General features: G+C 39.4%; 1 protein-coding gene across 3 annotated transcripts in view; it reads right to left on the bottom strand.

The window, feature by feature from the left end:
- The window catches only part of septin8a (septin 8a), a 26,105-nt gene extending 2,397 nt beyond the window's left edge, over positions 1–23,708 (bottom strand). The window contains exons 1-10 of one of the 3 annotated variants that reach the window (XM_008332455.3): positions 23,474–23,503; positions 15,944–16,058; positions 15,593–15,788; positions 13,889–14,075; positions 9,448–9,609; positions 8,279–8,375; positions 3,943–4,111; positions 3,693–3,825; positions 3,208–3,377; positions 266–1,447 (exon numbers count right to left, since the gene is read on the bottom strand). In XM_008332455.3, coding sequence (XP_008330677.1) covers positions 1,444–1,447; positions 3,208–3,377; positions 3,693–3,825; positions 3,943–4,111; positions 8,279–8,375; positions 9,448–9,609; positions 13,889–14,075; positions 15,593–15,788; positions 15,944–16,058; positions 23,474–23,503 — 1,263 coding nt within the window. In that variant the 3' untranslated portion in view covers positions 266–1,443. The other 2 variants (XM_008332454.3, XM_017041720.2) reach the window with 2 other exon arrangements.
- Between the last annotated feature and the right edge of the window lie 363 nt (positions 23,709–24,071).

The raw sequence follows: 24,071 nt of genomic DNA, 5'->3' as shown, positions 1-24,071 counted from the left end.
CACTCTTTCACACACACATTCAGCTGAAGTCAGCAGCCCGGTGGTGAAAGCAGAAGAAAGTATGTGCCCACTAAGCAAACATTACTCAGCCCTGCAGTGAGAAATTACCAAACAGGAAATGTTTGGGTTTCAAGGCGACATCCTTCACCTGTCAGCTGTGTGTGACTGAGGTAATAATGTCAACACCCCAGAATGTTTCAATTTCATGTCCCTCAAAAACAAGGATAAAAACACTGTGAGAGTGACACACTAAAGCTGAGGGGTGTTGTGTTGATGGTGGTGTTTATTTCCAACCACAGACATTAAATACAACTGCTTTCATCTGCTCCATCTGTGTGTGTGTGTGTGTGGCTTCATATTTGTGTGTGTCCACTGTAACAGCCCTCACATCCAGGCAATCGCACCACAGTTCATAATAATGTACAACCTTCAGTACTTCACAATAACATCACTAACAGATTTGTTACATTTTGCATAAACAGACGAGCAAACGCTCCGGCAAATATTCACAAACATTAACTCAGTTAATATGAAACAGCACCAGAAACATTGCATATATTTTTATATTTATTATTAGACTAAAGACTAGGGTTTAGGTCCTCAGTACCTCTGTATGCAGTAATATGTACAGTATACAGGTACTCAGTTTTAAATGCTTGACATTATTATTGCTATTCATACGCGTTTCTCCAGGCTCATTCAGTCGGGGGAAAGGTGTTGAACGTCTCTTACAAACAGACACGTCTGGAAAACAGTCAAATTAAAATCATAGACCAGAAATAAGAAATGGATGAAGTCAGACGGCAGCAAACTGTGATTGTGATGTAATCTGCCAAACTGTACTCAACACATGACTAGAATTTGTCAAGCTGAAAGTTGAGATTTATTTTTTGTAATTATTATGGCTGATAATTAGTTAGCACTTCTACCACCATTTTTACAGCTTCACTCGTGCAACCATGTGGCTTTGTCCATTTCTTATATACATCCTACAGTCAAGCTGCAGTACCAAACAGGTCTGAATGGTTGTCATTTTTTTTTCTCTCTGTGAAAAGATGGAACAAAACAGAACATGGTGAAATCACAACACAGAAAAACTAAATGCAAATATATATATATATATATATATATATATATAAAATAAAAGTGTCCAAAGACAAACAGAATGTAAGATCCTGACTGAATGAGGTGGTCCCTGATCTCTCACCATCTTTTATTTCTTTCTCCCCTGTCTCTTCTTCATCATCATCTTCCTCATCCTCAGTCTCTTTGGTCCATGTGTACAAAGTGAGATGGAATGTTGGCAAACCCCCCCCCCCCAAAAAAAACATACAAATAAACAGAGCAAAACAAAACAAAAACAAACAGGTGTTGTCGTTGCTATGCTGATGGAGGACAAATCCATGGTCGTGTGTGGGTGGGGGTGTAAACAGCAGCCATAAATTAACTGAAAAAAACAACAACAAAAGAAATCAAATGATTGCTGGAATGAAACGAACATGGGGAATTTTTCAGAGAAGGAAAGTATGTAAAGTTGAATCAAAGAAAGGGGAAAAATAAAAGCCACAGCTCGGGTAAGTGAACAGGAAAAAGCTGTGAGCTGTAAGTGATGAAAGCTTATTTTTCTTTTACTATTAACTCTGGTTCTCCGGAATTCACCGGCAACAAAAAATGTGTCACGATCGACACGTTGACGAGCTAAGAATGTGTGGAATCCCCTACTCCACAAACCACAAACTTAGCAGCCACAAGGTGGAGCCACTGGTCCTTAGCTTAATTCTTAACTGACTACTACATTATTTAGATAGATAGTCTGTAACCTAAAAATTATATTTAAAAACTACATTTACAGATTTAAAATAGACTTTAAAAAACGTTTCCTTAAAAATGAGTCAGAGATCAGATCATTACTTTATGAAAAAATATTGCTGTAAAGTACAATGGTCGGGTTTAGCACAAAGCTTAAAGATCTTTTTTTAACGTAGTAGTCAATTCTAATATTTAAGTGTTAAACCCTGCTCACTGCAGCCTACTGTCTCAAGTAGTACACAAGCAGTCCAGCAGAGGGCGCCTTACACCTTGCGTATGCCAAAGCTTGAGCCTTATTCAATGTACAATTTTTGTAGCCCTCTCACAGGCCACTAAACCCAAATAAAGACAGGACTTAAATTCTCTAAAATGCACTCAAAGAAAATGTTACTTTTTAAATTTCACTGCTGCCTTCACAGGACTGTTTTAACATTGTTGGTGTCAATTACACAATAGAAATAAATCCATTGGTTTCTTTGCTATTCTAATGTTAATCTGTGGATTAATGATTTATTAAGGAAAATTATTATAACTTTATGTCACTTAAATAACAGCAGGCTGATGTTTGTGTTTCACACAATTTGATTTGTATGTGACTAAATCAAATAAAATAATTATTAGTATGGAAAAATATTGAGGAAACAAACAAACAAAACAATAACTCAAACTTCAGCTTCACAGAGTTGATGGATCGATGTCATACCTGTGCCATTAGCTTGTATTCCTTAACAATATTAATAATCTACAGTTCAGTTAAACTGAAACTCCTTCCGGCAGTATGTGCCACTTACAATTTGTGTACTGAATGTCTGTTAGCATATAGAGTACTTTGCATAAACACGTGTACCTCTTATGAACACAATTTACTTATAAATTTCGACAGCCCTTTTAGAAAGACTAAATGCAGCGTCAGCACACCCTGAGACCACATGGGTTATAATTCTGCACCAGTCACTTGGCAGCCAAGTGTACCATTGTCTGAGACAGTAGGTTTACTGTCTCCTCCCTGAACATCCTGAATAATTAGAGCCAGGCAAAGGGACAGAGTGAAAGCACAGGAAATGTTAAGCCTGGACAGGACATAAAGGGAAGTTTCTTTACCACATGCCAGGTCTTTACAATGGCTGAGATGCTTGTGAGTGGGAGATAAGTCCACAACAGCAGAGCACATTCAACTTAAGGCTCATTAGTGCAACGCTCTGTCAAACACATTCAGCTTCAAGACTGAAAGAAAAAGGAACCAGGAAGCCAAGGCATGACTGCAGAGAAACAGGGACATCATTTCAGGATTTAGGGCTGGAGTAGAAAAAGTCAACAGGATCAGACTGAAAAAAGGAGGAGAAAGGAGTGTGAGAACAATCAGCGTCTTGTGGGAAAGAGGGGAAGAACGAGCCTTACTTTTTCTTGTCCTTATCTTTCTTGAGCTGCTGAGATAAGGAGAGTGTCTCAGCTGCCACCTTCTTCCTGTTGAAGGCATTCATCTCCTCCTCCAGATCCCTCCGCTTCTCCTCCACCTTCCTCTTCTCCTCCTGATGCATCCGCTTCAGCTGCTCAAACTTGTCATGCAGCTGAGGGGCAGGACAGGACGGTAATGATGGACAGGAGACATTTAGTCAATTTTTTGTGTAATGGAATAGTATTTTATTAGTTGAAAAAAAATGACCAAAACATGTCTGGTTGGAAACAAAGAAAAGATATATGTAGCCACTACAATTTTATTTAGAAAAGACCAAAACTAAATCAAACCTCGTCCCTAAGGGATTCCACTTTGAAATGTTTGTGTTACATTTTTGCTGGAATAAAATCAAAACTGTCAACCAGTTTCTAACTATAAAACCAGCAGGGATTTTCCGGTTGGTCATATATCATCCACCCAGACTCACCTCTCGCTCTTTTTCTTTTAGCTCTGCTTCTGTCTCTCTGACTTTGTTGACAAACATCTGCCTCATTTCTTCCTCTTTACGCTGCAGGTCGCCTAAAAACTCTTTCCTCTTGGCCTCGTATGTCTCTTGTAGACTGTAAAAAGAAAATACAAAAACACAAAAAAGTCATATGGAACACTGACCGCACATTAATGCATCTGTCGATGACAAATACTGCACAGGTCAACTGTGCAGATATCTCTGCCTCTACCTGAAGGGCTCACTGTCTGGGTCTGTATCTTTGAAGCCCATCTCCTCCAACTTGCAGCGTCGATACAGCTCGTAGTGGCGAGCGTGAGTCTGCTCCCTCAGATCCTCCATGTTGACCCTGATCAGCATCTCTCTGAGTTTAACAAAGTCACAGTGGCTCTCATTTTCAACTGTGGAGGAACAAAACAGCATAATTAGGACCACGGGTGTGACTGAAGCGAGCACCTTGGTAATTTCGGACAAAATCTGCACGGAGAAGATATCTCATTGAGAAAGTCACATTTTCTATACTGACATATCGCGATTTTTCATTTCACTATACCATATTGGTATTCTTCATCACTGTATTGATTTTTTATGAACATTTAGCACACAAATATTCATGGCGTTTTAGTAACCTGATGTTAAGCATTGTCTGTTTAATATGCTGACAGTTCTCCTACAATTAAATTGTTTAAAAAAAACCTCAATATATTATCACAATACATCGTATTGTTGCCCCTGTATCGTGACACATCCTATGGCCAGATTTTTGCTGACTGTTTAAATCGACTAATAACACCCCTCCCTGTAACAATAGGGCCTTTTCTTTTCCCTGTTATTTTTATTTTCGATTCGAGCTCAAGATATGCTCAAAGTCCTCGTGGTAAATTTGATATCGCCTCCAACTTTTGAAATGAGAGCAAATTCTGGCCCAAATAAGAAGTTATTGCAACTTGTCTTGGAGAAGAAAAGAAACAAATAAAACAGCAAAGGTGGCCTATAAAAACCAGCATGTGATGTCAAATGACTTCCCCTCTTTCAGGAAGTATATTCAATTAACCTGTTAGCAAATCTCAGCAGAGATTTAGTCTGTCATCTGCAAGTGGCTGCTGAGGGCATGTGGGAATAACTGGGGGCTGCAGCATGTGCCGTCCACCCAGGGGGAAAGCAGTGGTGGATGATGGGATGCATGTTGTGTTTAAATACCACCACAAGCTGTGAGCTCTGAGGGTGTTGCTATTGCAATTAGCCTAGCATTTAGCTTCTCTCAATGGAAAACTAAAATGAAAAAAAATGAAAAAAAAACTCAATGGAAAACTAAAATGAAAAAAAAATGAAAAAACCCCCCAGATGGTTAGAGAAGAAAAACAGCATCTTAAAGTGACTAAAACCAACTCATCTCTCTGCTGCTTAAAATATTTATGGACCAAGATGACACAGCTGTGCAAATTCCTCTTATTTTCACACTAATTCGCTGCTTAACCATAAACATCATTAGCATGGGGAACGAGTTAAAAACAGAATTGAACAGTCATCAGAAGCTGCAGCCGGGCTGATGGAGCTGACTGTTCACTTGGCATCACACAGTCTGAGGCCAAGCCTGTGATGGACTGCAGAGCTGAGCCCTCAAGAAATGTGAGCAGAGCCAGTGTGCACGTGCACACTTCAACAAGCACCAAAATAACAGACAGTGGCATGGTTGTGTGTTTTTAACAAGACAGCTACTTAAAAGTACTGACAGGTCTGTGGGTCAGGCAGAACATTAGTTTCTGGATTTGTTTTTCATTCAGACATTCTGACATCATAAATAGAACCTTAAAGATACAGCAATCTTTTTAAGGTAACTCTGTGCATCAGCAGTAATGTGGAATCTAGCTTTAGTTTTATAAAAGATAAGGCTGTCAAACCATTAGAATTTATGTGATTAATGGAGGGGTAGCTGTCGATTAATCACAATTACTCATGATTAATCCTGATGGTAAATAACCACAATTAATCGTTAAAAATAATTGTTAAATATTGTTTTATTGGAGAAATGTGTTAAGTTTAATAGCACTAAAGAAAGTGTTTTAAGTGTTGTTTAAATTCCCTGCACATGAATGTAAGGTTTCAGTATCAATGGTTATCTGTAACTACCAGTCACTTTACTGGGACAACCAGATTATTGCTGTTCCACCAGTTTACTAGTTGTTTAGTCCGTGGAACCACACAATGGCTGACAGAACAGAAACATGGGTTTGGCTATAGGTCACAAATGTCTGGAGTTGCAAGATAACAGCACTAAGATCCAAAAGAGATAACACACACACACACACAAAGTTCCTTCCTCCAAATTACTCAGTTTGTCAGGAGACAGTCCCTCCTCTGTCTTCCCTGAAGTCTGTGGAAATTTCCCATGGCTCTTAGAGAGGTTACCATAACCCGTCACCATGACATCTGACATCTACAAACAGTTTCCACTGATACAGACCCTCCTCTCAGTCAGCTGATGGTCACAAAACACTGAGACTTCTGTCCTCTTCACACAACATGATAAAGTGTGGAGTATGAATATTGGTCTATCAGTGTGAAAGCGTGCCTGGTTGAAAGTGTATTGTGTAACAACCGTTGGCAGCCACACACGGAGGAACACTGAGAAAATGTAGAAAATATTTTCTAGCATAGTGAGTTAAATGACATTTAACAAAAATACATTTCTGAACTGAAATAAAATAAATATATTTGTAATAGATATATTAACTGTAATAGATATAATAAATGTAGTAAACAAATAAATATTTGTAAACCATAAGAGAAAAAACTTTTTAAAACGTGAATTTTTTCTCTTCTACTGACATGTGGTCCTTCACAGATGTTACATAAATAGATATGATGTGCTTTTAAAGTTAGGTCATAGGAAATGGCAGCTATTGTTGCACACCTACTATGTACAGTCTATTGTTACTGTTGTTTACTTTTGTTCCTCGTGTGTTCTTGAAGTGCAGTCTTTAATCTCAAGAACCCTTATTATCAGCTCTTTTTTTCACATCTAACGCACACCTAATAATGATAAAATCAAAAACACTTTCTCCCAAACAAATATTAATTCCTAATATTTTTTTTAATCTGTTGAGACTTCTCTCTATTTAGTGTTTTGCTAGACATAGTGACTGATGGGCTCCAGAGGAATCCAGGCCCCACAGGGACAAACAGTAGAAGATATAAATAACCAGAGTGTCTACAGAGGATTAGGCAATGAAGAGTGGTCAGCCGATAATGAGGAGGGAGGGAAGGAGTGAGATAGGAAGGGGGGAGGAAAGACAGGGAAAGGGAGGAGAGCGGAGAGAATAATTCCCATCTGAGCAGTCATATTCTCACACCACAAATCAGGCTGAGTTAATAAATATAACTGTTTATGCTCAGTGACGAGCACACAGGAATGTTCTTTGGGAAACAAAGTTCCCAAGACTCCTTGGAATCTGAGGAGAGAGTTAATGCAAATTAAAATGGTCAAAAAGAGGAAGAACATGGGATTATCCGTATCTACTTATCCGAGAATAATGTGTTTCACAAACATGCAAACCTTCAAGGTCAGATCAAGGTACGAGGCAGGCAAATTAAGATTATTATCAGCGTATAAATTCTCATTTCACTGCGTCACTCCACATGAAGTCAACTCGCAGCAGTGCTGGCCATGCTGCACCGAGAGGGAGGGTAAAAATAAACAGGACAATGGTGGGACGTGTTTGCTGCTTTGCCAAGAGCAGGAAACGTCTCTCAGCGTGGATACTGATAGAACGCTTGCTCTTTACAGTACAGTGAGCACAACCTCTGAAATAACTATGAGGATGCAGTATAAATCATGAGCACAATCTACCTAAACAAATAAAACAAGTCCATATTAGCCAGCCTCATACATTCCTGAATGTATTTGACAGAAGAAAGATATTTTAATTACAGGATTACAGGAAGAGAATCAAGTCTACAATGTAGACTATATGTATTTGTATTTTTTAGTATCTACAAAAATGTTGGGTGTAAGCCACCTGCGTCTAAATATTGGACCATGAGCCACAGTTTTAATGCATTACATTGTTATTGGGCCAAAGGCATCAACACAAATACTTGTTAATTCAACGCAACTGGATGCTTTAAAAAGCAGCAGGTTTAGCTCCAAAGAAAAAAGGGAAATGAAACGACCTGAAACTTTGACATTAATGAACACAGACGACTGTTGGGGCTGGAAAGAGACTGATCCATGTTATTTCCTCAAAAATGACACACCCATGACCACATGAAGTCCCAGAAGAACCCCAACACATGATGCAAGCGTATCACGGTGAAACTTTGTGCCTGCACTGGATGCTAACTTTTGAAAACAACATCCCACACCAGTAATCACAAATTTTAAACAATTAGCAGTAAGGAGAGCTTCAGAGAGAATTTACAAATGGTAACAGAACAGAACAAGCACATTTCAGCCTTAAGAAAAGTGTCTGTGTGAAAACCACATATTACCAATGTAGTTTTTATTTCATAAAGTTTTGCAGGAAGAACTTTGGTGCTCAGTGAATTCACATGTAAAAGGATCTCACCTTGCACCACGCCCCAGGGGTACTGTCTGGCCCTCACTGTTTTGTTGCCCACTTTGACCTCCTCCACACTGCCGACCACAGCAAACGGCAGATGGGCCTGAACAGGAAAAAAGGTGTGGGATGAAGAGGTCATTAGGTCACTGGGTAACTGGAAGCATTTTTAAAAAAAGGGATTCCTGTCTCTGCCTGAGTTCTTCTGGGTTACACCTTGTCATTACTATACAGGAGACTCCAACAAGTGTTTTTTTTTTTTCAAATCATTGCTGTTTCATTGAGTAGCAAAACAGACCGATTAAATAGTAACAGTTTATTCCAAAACTCCTCTCTCGCCATTCTTATCTTTTACAACCAGACTGTGTTGACATATGAGCTGCAGCAGAAACCCTGCATCGTGTCATTAAGGCCTACTTCACTGGAATATTCACACAAAGGCTTTGCTGGGGCTACTGTACTTTGTAGGGTCAGCAATAAGGTATCATGGGAAAATAAATCGGCAACCCTTAAAAAATTTGGACCTCAAGATGAAACCATCTGTGTGGTTTTAGTTCAGAGGAACAAGCTGGTGAATGTGGGCGCTGATGTCATGGTCTATAAATAGATAGAGCCGCTGAACAAGGACCGTGCCCAGGAAAACAAGCACCGTCTTCTTTGTGTTCAGTCTTATTCCTGCATGTGGGAATTTACTGTTTGCACAATGTGGCATGTAATAAATTATACTGCATACTTGGTGCAGCTGAAGTAACTTCCTGTCTGAGTAAAAGTAATTAGCACATGGTTAATTATGTTAGTGACTGTTCAGTGTGTACTCGCTATCGCCGAGTAACAGTGGAAAAATGTACAGACAAACATACAGTATGAGGAAACACAGACACACACTTATAAACATACAATATGTCATTATGGAAAGGATGTTTAAAACTGCAGTATCTGCAGTTCATACATTTTATTAATTATTTGTTAAACTGTGTTTAGGTTTAAGGTTGATAGGCATTTGCTTTTTAGTGGGTTTTTTTTAACACAAATGGAACACACTGGTGTCACAGACGTGTGTTAAAAGCAAATAAAACTGTGTCAACATCAGCTGCTGTAACCAGATGTGGGGCAGATGTGGTGCTAAAAGTAGCGGGGCGTAAGTTTATGGACAAACAGAGCGACAGCACATGACTTACGTTCATGGAGGCGTTGATCTCGCTGACGGCTTCGTCGTCAGTTGGGAACTGATAGATCTGCACTCCGTTGCTCACCAGCTCACTCATTATTTTTATTTTGAACTTGTGCAGCTCACTCTTGGAGATTGTGTCTGCTTTGGCAATAATAGGAATGATGTTGACCTGAGGGAAAAAAACAGAAAAGAAAAGAATTCAGAGAGGTTGTCTCAGTCACTGTGTTGCAGTTAACTTTTATTTGTCAGGTGGGGAGGTCAAATCAGGGCAGTCGACAAACTCTGATTAACAATCCAAGCAACCTTTGTGGACTCATCATTGTTCATTATTTTTATAATTTTGCTGTTCCCTTAAAAGTAGCTGTAAAGTCATCATTCCCTGTTTTACTTTTCCTCTTTCATTATTTGATTTGTTTCCCTCCCTAACATTGGAGATGTCCAGCTAGAAGTAGTTAAAACCTGCTAGACGACAAAGTGCAATGTGACTTATAATTACTGACAATGTCTAATTTTAGGACACTAAAATTAAAAAAGGAGAAGTTCTTTTTATCTGTTATTACAAAGCAGAATAGAATGACATTTACTGCTCTGGTACAAGTACAGCCAATTCAACAGAACAGGAGAGCACTTAAACAAAGAACATTTCACACTGTGTATTCATAAGTACCCAATGATGTTGGCTTTTTATAACCCTTGCTGTTGTCCCTCAGTAGGAAACTTGACAAGTACAAGGAAATGTTTTTTAGTATTTCCTTGAAAAAGTAGATAGGAGAGGACAATTTTCTTTGACCAATGAAAAAAAGCCATGCTTGTATTGAACAGTCAACTTTAATTTCACTGGTACAATCCTTGTCCGAGACCATATGCAGTTAATCCATAAAGAAAATAAGCACAGGCAGAATTCCAAACAGTGATTAAGAAAACAAACTCGGCTCCTCGTCCAATCAGCAGCAGATGTACAGAAATAAACAGACAGTTTCCAATCTATAGCTTCATCACCCAGGAGGGTGGAGGAGACCGGCTTCACATCAATGATATCTGACCAAAGCCCGAAGCTCTTTTGTCAAAAGACAGATTCATCATAGTGTAGTTCTGAAGCAGGTCATCAATAACTGACCTACAAAGTAACACCAGTCAGTGAAGTCAAATGTATCAGAAACAGTCACTGAGAAGTTGGCGTAGAGTACTACATTTATTTTCATTTCCCATAACTTGGTTTTCCCAGCTGACCGTGGATTATTCCTAAATAGTTCTTGGTATTTGTTCAGAGCAACGAGGGTTGACAGACAGGAAGCTGTAATCCACATCAAAACAGCACAGATGAGAGTTAATGCAAATTTATCTAACGACAAATCAGAGACGTTAGCTGAAAAGAAAACTCTGGGTTTGATCTTGTAAATAATCAGATTAAGGTGAATGGGGCCGTAAGTATATGAATATGGGTGAAGTAAACACAAATACAAGGCAGCTGTGGGGTACGACTGGTATATGTTGCTTTAATATGACATAAGTATCACTTCTAAACATAACAAAACTATGGCAGTCATCAGTTTCCTGTAAATTCCATAATTACTGTATTCAGTAAATATCTAAAAAAAAAAAAACATATCAAGGGAATGTCAAGTATAACCTGACACTGTCTACTAAGGTATCTCTCTTCCTGTTTTCATTTACAACAAACCACACTTGCTTTGCTTGGCTTTCAACAACACTCCTCTAGGGAGGAGCGATGTGTCACCAACTCCCAGGAAAACTCCATTGTCTCACCCCAACAGCCTCCATGACTTCTCCTGAGACAAGATAATCTTGCAGTCAAGGCAGTCCTGTTCATTTATCTTTAGCTTCCAGATAGAACCAGTTATTTACACACAGAAATGTTCTCATTTAGCTGTAATTTGGTACTAAAATACAGCTGCGGGGAGCCAATTTTAAAATGCCAACCACAGCATTGGAGGAGATTCACTGTGACCAGTCATTGAGAGTATTATTATATCTGCAGATTCAGTTTTACTTCATTCTGAGTTGTGTTTGTTGTATGTCTTTTTGATGACAAACCTCACACCTGTTCATCAAACTGACCAGTTTGATACTGATGTAATGACGTGTTCCACAGGTTTTAGGGCAGATCAGTTCATTTAGGCTCGGCTAAGACAAAGGAATCAAACTGCAGACTGTGTTAAGGTCGTTGCGGTTAGTCGCTGCGGTAAATACTCCCCTCTTTTTCAATCTGGACAAACCGCTGCATACACACCATCGAGCCTGAGACAAAACATGCTCACTGTGGTCACTCCACAGCCTGGTTTCAGATAAAACAAAAGTGGTCAAAGTGCAAAATGAGGACTCAACGTAAGGACAGAGCCACTGAGGGCAGGCTGGTGTGTGCAGAGTGGCCACCCACTCAGGAAAAGGGGAAAAAAAAGGTATATCCTGTGTTACTCTGACAACACAGTGAAATCCTTTTAAAAAAAACATCCACCGTCCACATACTGTGACATAATAACACTCCAGAAGAGAGGTTTCTTCCATTTAGCCTAATTGGTTCATAGTGTTGTGGTCTGAGGTCAACTAATGCCTACTCTCTTTTGGTTTATATACAAATGACTAAAACTGCTATATTTAGGTCATGTAAGGTCATTGATTTGGAAACTGGTCGTTGGCTGGTAAGGACAACACAAAAGCTGCACGGTCAGCAGAGACTTTCTAGTCTTTCCTCTACTTTTTAGAGTTTCATTTTCCCAAGGGATTAATTAACAGTAGGCTTTAAAAAGTGTGACACGTGAAGGTACTTTCTAATGTTAGTGTACTTTTAGATCTTTTAGATCCGTGAATCTAAAAGCATTAAAAAATGAAAACTGCTAAAGTAAACATATTATCTGCTCTTCAAAGTTGGCTACGTGGTGATTGTTTTGAAAAGAACCAGGAAATACTTGGCAGAATTGTTCTGCCCATGAGATTATATTTGGCAATGGTAAACCTGTGAGGGTTTTTTTTTTTCTTCCACCCACTGACCATCTGTTTTGTTCCAGATTTATAATGAGTCAACCAGCAGACTCCAGAAGGACCAGCACTGCCACTTTGTCATTCCCACAACAGTGCTTTCAGGAGGCAGTCAACCCAGCCCTGTCCCCTCAGGTGTCGGGGGTGGTAAATCAATCTGATTGATGAAATTCAATAAGTGTTTGATACAGTTTTACGGCTGGATGTAAACAGACATAAGCATATAAATATCACACAACAAGTACAAGTGAAGGTGACATACTTGTGTAGGAAAAGAGCGTGTTTTTTCAAAGACAAATTACTTGTGTAGGAAAAGAGCGTGTTTTTTACAAATATAATAGATAAGTGACAAATAAGATTAGGTAAATAACATGTTAGCAAGGGTTCATAGAGGTTCAAATTGCTACATGTAGGTTAGTTACTTTCATATGTATAGTAGTAATTCAACAGATTTTATATGTTTGAATTATGTTTTCTTTATTAGACCCTTCTTCAGGGTTTTTTGCAGCCTTAGAAGTAACAATTTATGCTGTGTGTACTTGAGTGAGCTTTATGATAGCAATGCTGAAGTGAGGGTGACTAATGCTAAGCTAACAGCCACAAATATTCTAGTAAAATGGTCATATTTATTTAAATATTTATGTATATATAAACAGCTCAAGCGTAAACTTGACAATTAACATGCTACTGACTGTGTCCTTCCCAATTATCCCTCAACCCCGGTCCAGTTCATCGGTCATGCTTCAGATGTTGCTGTGAAGACATTTCTCACGTCAGTTTTACGACTGAAGCCAGGCCAGCCTGCAGCAAGCCGTCCTCATTGGATGAACAGCAAAACAAAGAGCCAGTAACCATTGTTGTGTGAAGTAATACTCGCACATGAGCAACGGCAAACCCAAAAATCAATGAGAACAAACACACTACACATGTTGCCTGCTCTGAAGCTCTGTACTGACCCATAAACCTAGGAGCAGGAAGTATTTTAAGAAATGAGATATTTCAACGTTTGATAATTGTGACCATGGTGCGATCAAGAGTTAATCTGTCCATTTTGTGCACCTTATTCCAAATATGTGTTTTTGTTTTTTATTATTTTGAACCTCTGTCATTTTACGCAGTTCCCTCCAGTGGATGGTACATGAACTTCCCATGGAAATCACATAAACTGAAATGAAACTGCATTCATGACACACCAATGCTTCGTCTTTAGTCATATTCTTTGGGGGACACAGAGTCCACACCCGTGCACATAGATCAGGGATCTCCAAGTCTCAGTGAAATGCACACTGGCCCCAGTGAAAGGAAGCTCTGGTTTCAGCAACACTGATATCATTCACAGACAATGGGAAGGCACCGGGAGTGGGAGAGTGTGCTTTTCTTGTCAGAGGGGGGAAAGCACACCTACTAGGTGTAGGAAGTAGATGCAGAATTTGGGTGCTGGTGTTTCTTACCTTGCTGTCCAGTTTTTTCATAGTGACAAGGTCCAAAGACTTGAGGGAATGTCCCGTAGGTGCAATGAAGTAAAGGCAGATGTGGATCCTGGTGTCATGATAGTTGAAGAGCGAGCGTTTGATCTTCAGTTCTTCTTGGAGATAGTTTTCAAACTGAGTGTCAATGTAGTCAACAATGGGCTTGTAGCTATGAAAGCAAGCAGAAAAGAAAAATCCATTCAAAGGCAAAATATTGGAATGTCTTTATAGATGTTAACATGATTCATTTTGATGGATGGTTGTTATTACATTTTACAGTAAATGTAGGATCTGAATCTCAACGTTTTAAATTAGAATGGCTACAAAACAGTTTTTTGCACGCGTACAGAGCCATGATATAAGTGTGATCAAGATGCAAGTAAATAAAGTGACATGTAAACAAAGCACAAGAGATCATCTGATTCTGTACTTCCTTTTTTATAGCAGCAACAATCACAAAGTCAAATGAGATGTAGTTAGGGCTTAACCCGTCATTACAGACGGTGAATCATGCTGAGGCAGCAGTTTGTCTCTTGAAAGTGTTTCTTAAGTCTCTCAGCTTCACAACAATAAAATTAGGGAAGTCGTGAGATGTGTGACCATCTGGGAACACATTTGTTTCCTTGTTTCAGATGAGGAAAAGAATAACGTCTTAACTTCTCATCAAACATGTCAGTGCTGTCATTGTCTTTCACTGTTCACCTCCTGTCACTGGGTGGATTTTCTGTCTGCAGCTGTGACAGTTTCTGGAGATCATTTATGTCTTACATGTTCAGCAAATGTCTCCACAATTTCACAACAACCTTCATATTACATTTTCCAGGGATACTGCTGTAGTTTCCACACAACTGACGCGGCGCAGTCACCTCTGTCTCAACGACTCCAGCTTGTTTTGTTTTTTTTTTATAGTCACCTCTGTCTCAACGACTCCAGCTGTTGTTCCTTCAGCTTGTTTTGTTTTTTTTTTACACATATTCCACTTTTGACACTTGAGAAACTTTTAAATTAAAGACAGATACTTAATAATGGTTAGCTAACTGTCCTGCTAGTTAAGACAGAAAGAATTGTCAAAATGGATTTTCCTACATTCCGTTTTATCACACATGTAGGTTTGATGAAGCATGTATTTCAACGTGGTCAGAAGAAACATGTTCCCAGTCCTCTGTTCTCTCCCTTCATGTCCTTTTTCAATCTCCTCTGTGGAATGCACCGACCGTGACCTTCTGAAGTTCTCCATGTGCATTTACAGTCAACTGCAGGAGCCTGTCCTCCAGCATGTTAGTTTTATACAGCCAACAGAGAAAACTGCTGTCTAAAGGGCGTGAGAACATGCCATTCCACAGCTGAATGTCAAAAAAAAAAACTACAGTATTTCCTTTACATGGAAATTCTACTTTGACCTAGTTTCATACACAGATATTTCTTCTTCCTCACTGACATAGGGTAAATGGTCTGTACTTATAGAGCACTTTTCTAGTCATGTTGATCACTAAAAGTGCTTTACACTGAAGATTGGAATCAGGCAGTCAGGAAATGAACCTCCAACCCTCTCGCAATCCTCTTGCAAACCTGTTTACCGAGCTACAGCCTGAGGTTATGTCAAAAGGATCATTTGAAGTAAACGTCCCAATGTTTTTATTAATATTTGACCAGTGCATCATCGACCAACACTTAGCTTGTGCTCACCTGTCTTCTTTGTTGATCTGATCACCAAAGCCAACGGTGTCAACAATCGTCAGCTTCAGGTGGACGTTGCTTTCCTGCAGGTCGTAGGTTCGCGGCCTCAGGTAGACGCCGTTCTGGTAATGACTCGCCTCCTCATTCTCAAACATGGTGTTGAATAGTGTGTTCATAAGTGTGGACTTGCCAATACCAGTCTCTCCTGTGGAGGATCCGTCAAAAGGACGAAGAAGTTAAATCACCCATGGATGTCTGGTGTTTCCTGTAAAACCTTTTTCCACTGTGGCTGCAGGTCATCCCCGCAACTATATTCACCTAAATTTGGACTAAAATTTTTGTATGCAAACGGATACTCACCGACGCAGAGAATGTTAAAGCAGAATCCCTGTGTGACCGATTTGCTGACCAGTTGGTCAGGAAGGCTGTCAAAACCAACATGGCCGCCCAAGTTCAGGCTACGCTTCTCTTCATTCTGCGGAATGCAAACAAGAGAGTATTAAATAAAATAAAACCATAGTCATCGCCACACGGCACAAGGTGAAGTCATTAGATCATAGCAGGAGAGGCAGTGTGTGGTACAGGGGCTCAAATGTTCACATTCCTATGCAAATGAACATCAAAGACCCTGCAGATGTAAAAGTCATCAACGAGCGTGAGCCTCGGCCTGCTGTGGGTCTTAGCCTTAAGAATAATCCTTCATATGTGTGAGCTGCTTATGCACAGAGTGTGTAAAATGATAACGTTCACTAAGGAGAATAAAAGTAATTTATGGAGAAAATTGCTCATTTCAAGAAGATTATTTTCTCTCACAGAAGAAAAACCACGTCACAATACCACTTATCTCCATTTAAACCCTTTTGTCATGTTCTCTAGCTAACAAATTGCACTTACCAAGCCTGTAAATAATAATAATCTGCAGACTCAGCTACTGTGCACTCTTGCATCTTTACTGCTTTGTCAAATTTACGGTAATCACAAAAACTACCCACCAAACACAATCAAAAGTTATTGGTTTCTAAGAGCCTTTTACCCTGACTTTCTCTATCCAACTCACCTTAACTGCAGTACAGTCAGTTGGTAAGAGGGGAGATTGTGTTAAAGCCATTAAAGAGGGGAGAGGACGAATGAGATGAATGAGGCCACCCGAGATTGTCTGACTGGGCCACGAAGGACTGCATATTTGAAGTCTGATGTCACAGAGCACATAGCGGAGGAAGGAGGAGGCTGTCCATCGTCAGATGATGAGTTTAAGGCCTGAACTAACAGCACAATGCGGAATAAGCACACATATAAACATACGTGTATACCTATATGTAGTGTGTGTGTGCACGTGAGTGTGTGTTTGGGAAGGGGGGGGGGTTCCACGTGTCAGGAAACAGAGCTGAAGTAATCTGAACTCAGCTGAGCTCGGCAGCACAAAGCTCCAGTGCACCGTGATGTTTTACTGCACTAAAATAAGACAAGTCCCATTAGAACGAATCAATATATGCAGGACATGGGCTTAGATGTTACTAAACGTTGTGAAATAAATTGTAGATAAATCAAACATGAAAAACCCAGAAAGTTTAGTTGAATGTTGGTGAGATATGATCAACTTCTTTTCTCCCACAGATACTTTCTAGCTGTAGAACACTTTAAGACACTGATTTAAATATTATATACCTTTTTCTATTGTCCAACAGAATTGATTTAAACAGCAGTGGCAGGTCAGTGGAGGTTTATTTCAGGAAATGATACAGGTCAACTTTGATAACATACTCTTTGTGTTGTACTCAAGTTCTGGTGCTTCACACTTGGAAGTCAACTTGAAAAACTATTTTATATGGAAAGAGTTTTTTAAACATATTCTTGACCACAAATTCCTTGTGGAGGTTTAGATATTTTTTTATATTACTCAGGGATTTTTCATTTTATTCTCAAAACTTTACTTTAACATCATTATGTCCACAATTACACCGAAGCTACTATTAGACTACTATGTCCACAATTACACCGAAGCTACTATTCAGAAGCATTACCCAGACTAAATGCAGTAATTTACAATGCAATCTCTTTAAAACATAGATGCAAATATAGGACTTTAGGACAAACAAACAAACATGAGTGATTAAGAGGACTGAGGAATTTGTGAGACCACCTACACAAGTTAGTTCCGAGAAGCGAAGCACAGCGGTGGCAAAAATTATGACAAAAATGAAAAGCCTCTGAGAAAGTACCTCAGGGTGCTAAAAAAACACACACAACACACCGGGATACCACATCACCCGGCCAACAGGAAATGGCTGCACTTAGCAAAACGAGGCACAACACATGTGAGTCAGTTTCAGAACAGTGTGTCTGATGATGGTAGGTTAATATTAACATTTTATAGCGCATGGGCCTTAGAAGTGAAAATGAAATCATCGAGAGAGAGAGAGAAGCTCCTCTGCCAGAGTAGCTCGGTTAAATTTCATACTGTCCAAGTTATGGGAATTTAAATTAGTACGATCCTTTTTTTTTTTTTTTTTGGAAAATACCACTTAGAAAAACACAAGTAAAATATCACCTCTAAAGTACAACTGGCTGAATTCCATTTAGCTTCTTCACTTTCAGCTCCATGCCACTGGCACATGGCTTAGGAAAAGGAATGTTGGAATCCGAGTTTACTTCTCAGCCTGAATTTGTTAAAGGTTGGCTACCTGACAGTCCACTGTTAAGACTACAACTCACCACCAACATATGAAGGTGTCCCATGACATAAAGTGACCAGCTGTGATAACACGGATTCAACCTGACAGCTGAGAACAAAAGCAACTACACTAAAGAGAGGGAGAGAGTTTTTCATTAAACAACCTTGATGTGACCCAACATCATTTGATTTATCTTTCACTGCACAGACAAACAGGCAGACAGACATCTAATTTTCTGGTCTCCATCTCATCTGATTTCAGCCTCGACAGTCAGTTTGCGGTTTCTGCACTGCTTCACTGAATGCCCGCTAGATGGACGTACATGGACACACACACTCGCACATAAACACAAATCACACACACACAGCTTTCTCAGCTTTGTGCTGAGAGAATTCACGGGGCACTTACATATTTACAACAGTTTACACTACACTTTCTGTTCCGATCTGTTTTTTACCTCTTAAATTCTGCCTTTCACATTTTAGACAGGTTAAGTATAAATATTTATACACAAAAAGACCAACGACATGATCATTAATCTTAAATATATTTACGTTTGCTTGTATTTGTTCTAGAATAGTAGTGCTGATTTGCAGTACAGGAAGGTGGTTTCTGTATATGGAGAAGTCAGGTTCTGACTGTAATGACAGTCATGAATTCTATTGTAAATACTGGCAATGAGCTAAGATTGAGGAGATTGCTTTTTTCTTGCAAACTTACAAAAAATGACTAAAACAAGAGGGTGGTAAATAACTCAGTGACATCCTTGGTTTATGAGTTTTGGGAGAGAGAGACAAGAAAGATCTCACCTCAAAACACAACCTTATGGAGCTTCAAAATTCTTCAGATGACGTGGCTGATGATGGGTTTCCTGTGAGTGAGGTTTCATTTCCTCTACACCGCCAACAAGCGTTGACTACTGAGGATTTTGTGAGAATTCCTTTGGCTTGGTTCATTGACAGTTTATCCTGTGTCATCAGAACACACACCTGAATTCACTTTGGTTTTTTTCAGTATTTCTAGCCACACCCACTGATTTCACCATGGTCTGCAGCTACAGCCGCTCTCCTGCTGCTACTTGTGCAAAGGGTGTTGTAAAAAGAAAATGTGAGTGAGTGCACTTGCAGAGAAGGTGATTTGTGAAGGAAACCCACACACACAGTTAGCACTAAAATAATTTGTTTACCCTGTTGGTTGATTATCTTATCACAAGGTTGAGCTTTTGTTAGCGTCTCACACACTTGTAGTACAACTGTAATACATACTGCTCTGTTTGTCCAACATGGACAGAGTGAGTCATTATAGGAGACAGATGTACGGCACACTCCTATAGTCTTCACTGTCACTGAACTGATGACAGCGTCTCAATCAAAATAATCATTCTTACTTACTGTGTCAGTTACAAAATAATAAACTATACCTATATGCTAATTAGACCTTAGAAGTTACAGGCAAAGAACGTAGAAAAATAGAGAACAACTAACAGATGCAGTCGGAACTTATCTTGTTTACAACCAAAACAAGACATTTAACCAATATCTTGTGGAAGGTGAGGACTGTAATCTTGTAATATTCTTTTACTCACTGCTCTATCAGCTGCTACAACATGAAAGATGAGCCGCTGTGTGAAGGCACCCTGACAATAAGAGAACGTTTTTTTATCAGCACTCTATTAATCTCTAAAGGGAAATTACTCTGCTTTTAGGCCAACTGTGAAACACTACTGTGATTAACACAATACTGTGAGATGATTTTTTTTGTGCTTGCTTCACACAACACAGCACTGCCAGAGGCCTAATACGAATCAGAACAACAAACCTGAACCTTTAAGAACCAAGCCATAGGTTGCCCGCCTGTATGCTCCTGGACATATTGCCTGGTAAAATCATAGTTTTTGTAGCAAGATGATAATGCATGTACAGGAGTCCAGATCTGTCTATTTCTACTGAAATGTCTGGTACGAATCTTAAGTCTTTCATACAAGAAAATTAAAAAAACTTTCAAGGGCAAAATTTCAACAATGAGTAAACAGGTGTATAGAAGTTGAACTTGCTTCTGTATCAACCTCAACTATGTTGAACCCAGGTATTCGTCTACCGCTCAATTCTTTTTAGGGTTTGTCAAGGGGCAGCCAAAGCGGTTTGATTACAACACACAGGAAAAGCTCTATGAAGCTGCTGTCTCAACCACAACAAGCGTTGATGCTCAACACTACATATCGTCTATGGTACTTGTAGGTATTCACCTGATCACTAGAGGAAGCAATGGCACCCTCAATAATCTAACTTATCACCCACATTCTGTGGCAATCTCCAAAATCTGGCCAGTCCTGTCAAGCAGCTGATCAAAATATTGAAGAAGAAAAAAAAACACAACACATGATCATAGCTCTGACATTAGATTAAAATTCCTTTATGGAAAAAGATCTGTGGCCACAAGCAAAACATTTGACCAAAAGTATGTGTAGGGTAAATTCAACTGCAGCACTGAAATTTAAAGCTGCAATTTGGTCTTTAGAACTCAAACCATTTCTATTAAGGGATATTGACTATATACCACAGGATGCAGCTCAGTTGTCAGTATTCATTTACTAAAACGGATTTGACAAACTCGCCTCTGGGCAACACTGGCCCTGACACACAGCGGTCAGTAAACCTGGCCTGCACCACATGACCAACATGCCAGAACCAAAGGTTGGAGGTTGGGGGTCTAAAGAACAGTTGCTGTGTGTAAAATTAAACAAATGAATACACCACTTTCTTATGTAACAACATACGCAGTATGTGAATTAGTGACAATTAGTGACAGACTCAACAAAAACAAGCACATCCACCCTTTCAGTGCAAGTTATCCCCTTCTTGTCACTGTGCACATCTTGCCTTAAAGCACTTTAAGAAGATAATTTAATTTCATGCATGCAAGCCTCAGAAGAACCCATCTTCCTCAGGGTCAGTAAAAATTACGTATAAAGTAAATATGTAATGCAATATATGCATTTTTATATCACACACATAGGTTCAATAAGAGGTTAAAAAAGAAAGTGTAGAATGTGTTTGCTGTATCGATCTCCTGGCCTAGAACCCAATCCCAAAGCTACAGCTTCCGCTGGATTGGATTGATGTGGACCAACAATTCAAACAACCACACACTTCTATCAATAGCTGCACATAATTAACAGTGTGCTCTTTACACAAAATGCCAGGTTCATATGTGAAAGTGTTCAATATGGTCTCACTTAGTTCCCAGAGTTAGACAGGAAGTCAGACTGTCAGGCAACTATGCTGCTCCACACTTTGGCATGTTTCACTGCATTCTCTACATTTCTTCTCATTAATCACCAATCTCTCCCCATTTTTTTTCTTTTTTGAATCAACTTCTACATCTTTCAATGTGTTTTCGCCCTTTTTCAGGATTCTCCTTCTCATTTGTTTATGTAGACATGGGGTGCAGTAAGTTGAAGGAGTGGCCTGGAGTGTGTTCTTAATCTCTTTATCCCTGCAGCTCACTTCTGCTTACCGTCCAATTTCCCACCACAAGTATCTCTGCCGGCACCTGCCAAAAAGTTAATAACCCACTCCTTATCTTCTCCCGTGATTTTTCCTCATCGTTGTAACATTGGTTTTCCATGACACGTGATTCGTTGTGCCACAGTTGTGTAAATTATTGGCATAAATTGCACGTTACACGTCCGAGGCTGCGTGCACACTGCAGAAAAATTGGCTTTCTTCACAAGTTGGGTAGATCTAAGTGCGATGTTCACACTTTGCATGGGTTAATATAACCAAGCTTGAAACATGCGACTTATCAACTCCCCAAGCAAGTCAACAACAGATTTAGTTGATGCCATATTGGTGACTTTTATTTAAACAACAAGTTCTCTAGCCAAAGCATCTAACATTTTGACCAACTCAAATGTGTTTTTAGTTAGACATGTACACAAATGTACTTTATATGGTTTTCTGGGGTGTAGTCACTACCAAATTTATAGATTTTTCCTCTCACACTGTGACTTTTACATAAAGGATCACACTAAAGAAAGTTGCATTAAAATACAAAAATGAAACCATGGCATTTAGAATGTTTCATTTCTTTGAGGCAGAATATAGAAGACATTTGAGAGTTATTTTCTTCCAATTGTATCTCCTGTTGCATTCACAGAACATGGATGGAACTAACTTCTGTTGCAGGCTATGGTTGCTGGGTTAGGTCCAGGAAAACATCGAAATGGAACTGCTGTAGCTAGCCACTGACTAGCAATTCATTTTCCAAAACCTACAGGGCTCATTTATTTTTTCCACAGCCTCACTTAGGTGTGGAGATGGCTCTGCTCATGTCTGTGGTGTCATTAGTGCCTTTGTGTACCTGCACTGTAAACTGTAAACGATTACCACTGAGATACGTATTCCAAGTTACTTCAACCTCCCTTACAGCCTAAATTAGCAATAACAAAAATAGACAAATAAACCTATAGAAAAGAGAAAGAAAGTCTTAAATATTTCGCATGCCACGAATAGATACGTGTCATTTAAGCTAAATTTATTTTGCGCCACTGAAGGGAAGGTTAATAAAACTACATGTCACCTGACCAGTTTGATCAAATTAAGTTATTTAATAATTAAGTTATTGAAAGCAGTTTAACATAGCTAAAATAAATCAATTATATAGACACATTAATAAAACTGTAACCTCGGAATTAAAATGTCGAAAATCAAATGTAACCATTAACCAACAGCAAAATTATATCACGTTAAACAGTTGACAGTTCAATAATCCTTTCCTCGAAACCCTCGTGTTTAATACGGCTTTAAGGCTTGTGGTGGTGGTGAAAAAAAATACATGTGGTGCAGTTGACTTTCAAGCAGTAAAACAACAGGAGCGATGTTTTATTTGTGTGTAAGTGAAAGAAACCCATGAGAGAAATGACTGACACCATCTGAGCTGAGCCCACATCACAGGCTCCAGCAGCGGGGGTTAGCTTCATACCCGCACACAGCAAACAGCAACAGCAACAGCAACAGCAGCAACAGCAACAGCAGCAACAGCAACAGAAACAAACAGCAAAACAAAAACAACAAAACGCCAGAAGCAGCAGCAGCAGCAGCAGCAGCAGCAGCAGCAGCTAACACCCACACTTTTACTAACCGAAACCAGGCTCTGGTGGTAGGTTTTCAAACATAAACAAGTCATACATTGCGTTATCTTAGTGTCTTCCACTCACCGAAAACACGTCAACGTCCGTGGCAGCCATGGTGGGAATGTATGGTGTTTGTGCGCGTGAGAGCAGACCGAGCGGAGACGAAAAGGTACAGCCCCTCGTCCCTCAGTGTTAGCCTGCCAAACTAGTGAGGGTGCCTCGCTGACACACAGAGGGAGGCAGGGAGGATGTGAGCGGATAGGAGGAGAAAAGAGAGGAGGGGAGAGGATAGGAGGAGGGGAGAGGGACACACGACGTAATAGAGAGAACTGCTTAATGGGAGGCTGCTGCACAGTGACAAGATTGTGCTCTGATAGAAATCTCCTCCTCCGTCGGGGAAGTTGTTACTCTACGGAAAGCCGTTTACATCTTAAAAATGTGTAATGCAAACCACTCAAAATGTCAGAAATGTGAAAAAAGGACCAATAAACATGAAAAAATAAAGTACCTGACAAATTTAAAAACGCTCACATAAATGTTTTTTAATTAAAAACTTTACCTAAAATTAAACTTAACCTTTAATTCAAAACCACAAAAGTTATTTGATTAATACAATTGACTCAGTAACTAAGGTTTTTTTGTTAAGGTTTAATATTTTATTATTTTCTGTCTTTTCTATCAT

The sequence above is a fragment of the Cynoglossus semilaevis genome, chromosome 19, assembly GCF_000523025.1.
Source record: "Cynoglossus semilaevis isolate Cse_v1.0 chromosome 19, Cse_v1.0, whole genome shotgun sequence".
NCBI lineage: Eukaryota > Metazoa > Chordata > Actinopteri > Pleuronectiformes > Cynoglossidae > Cynoglossus > Cynoglossus semilaevis.
The sequence above is the reverse complement of the archived record's forward strand: the minus strand, read 5'-3'. Positions and strand labels throughout refer to the sequence as shown.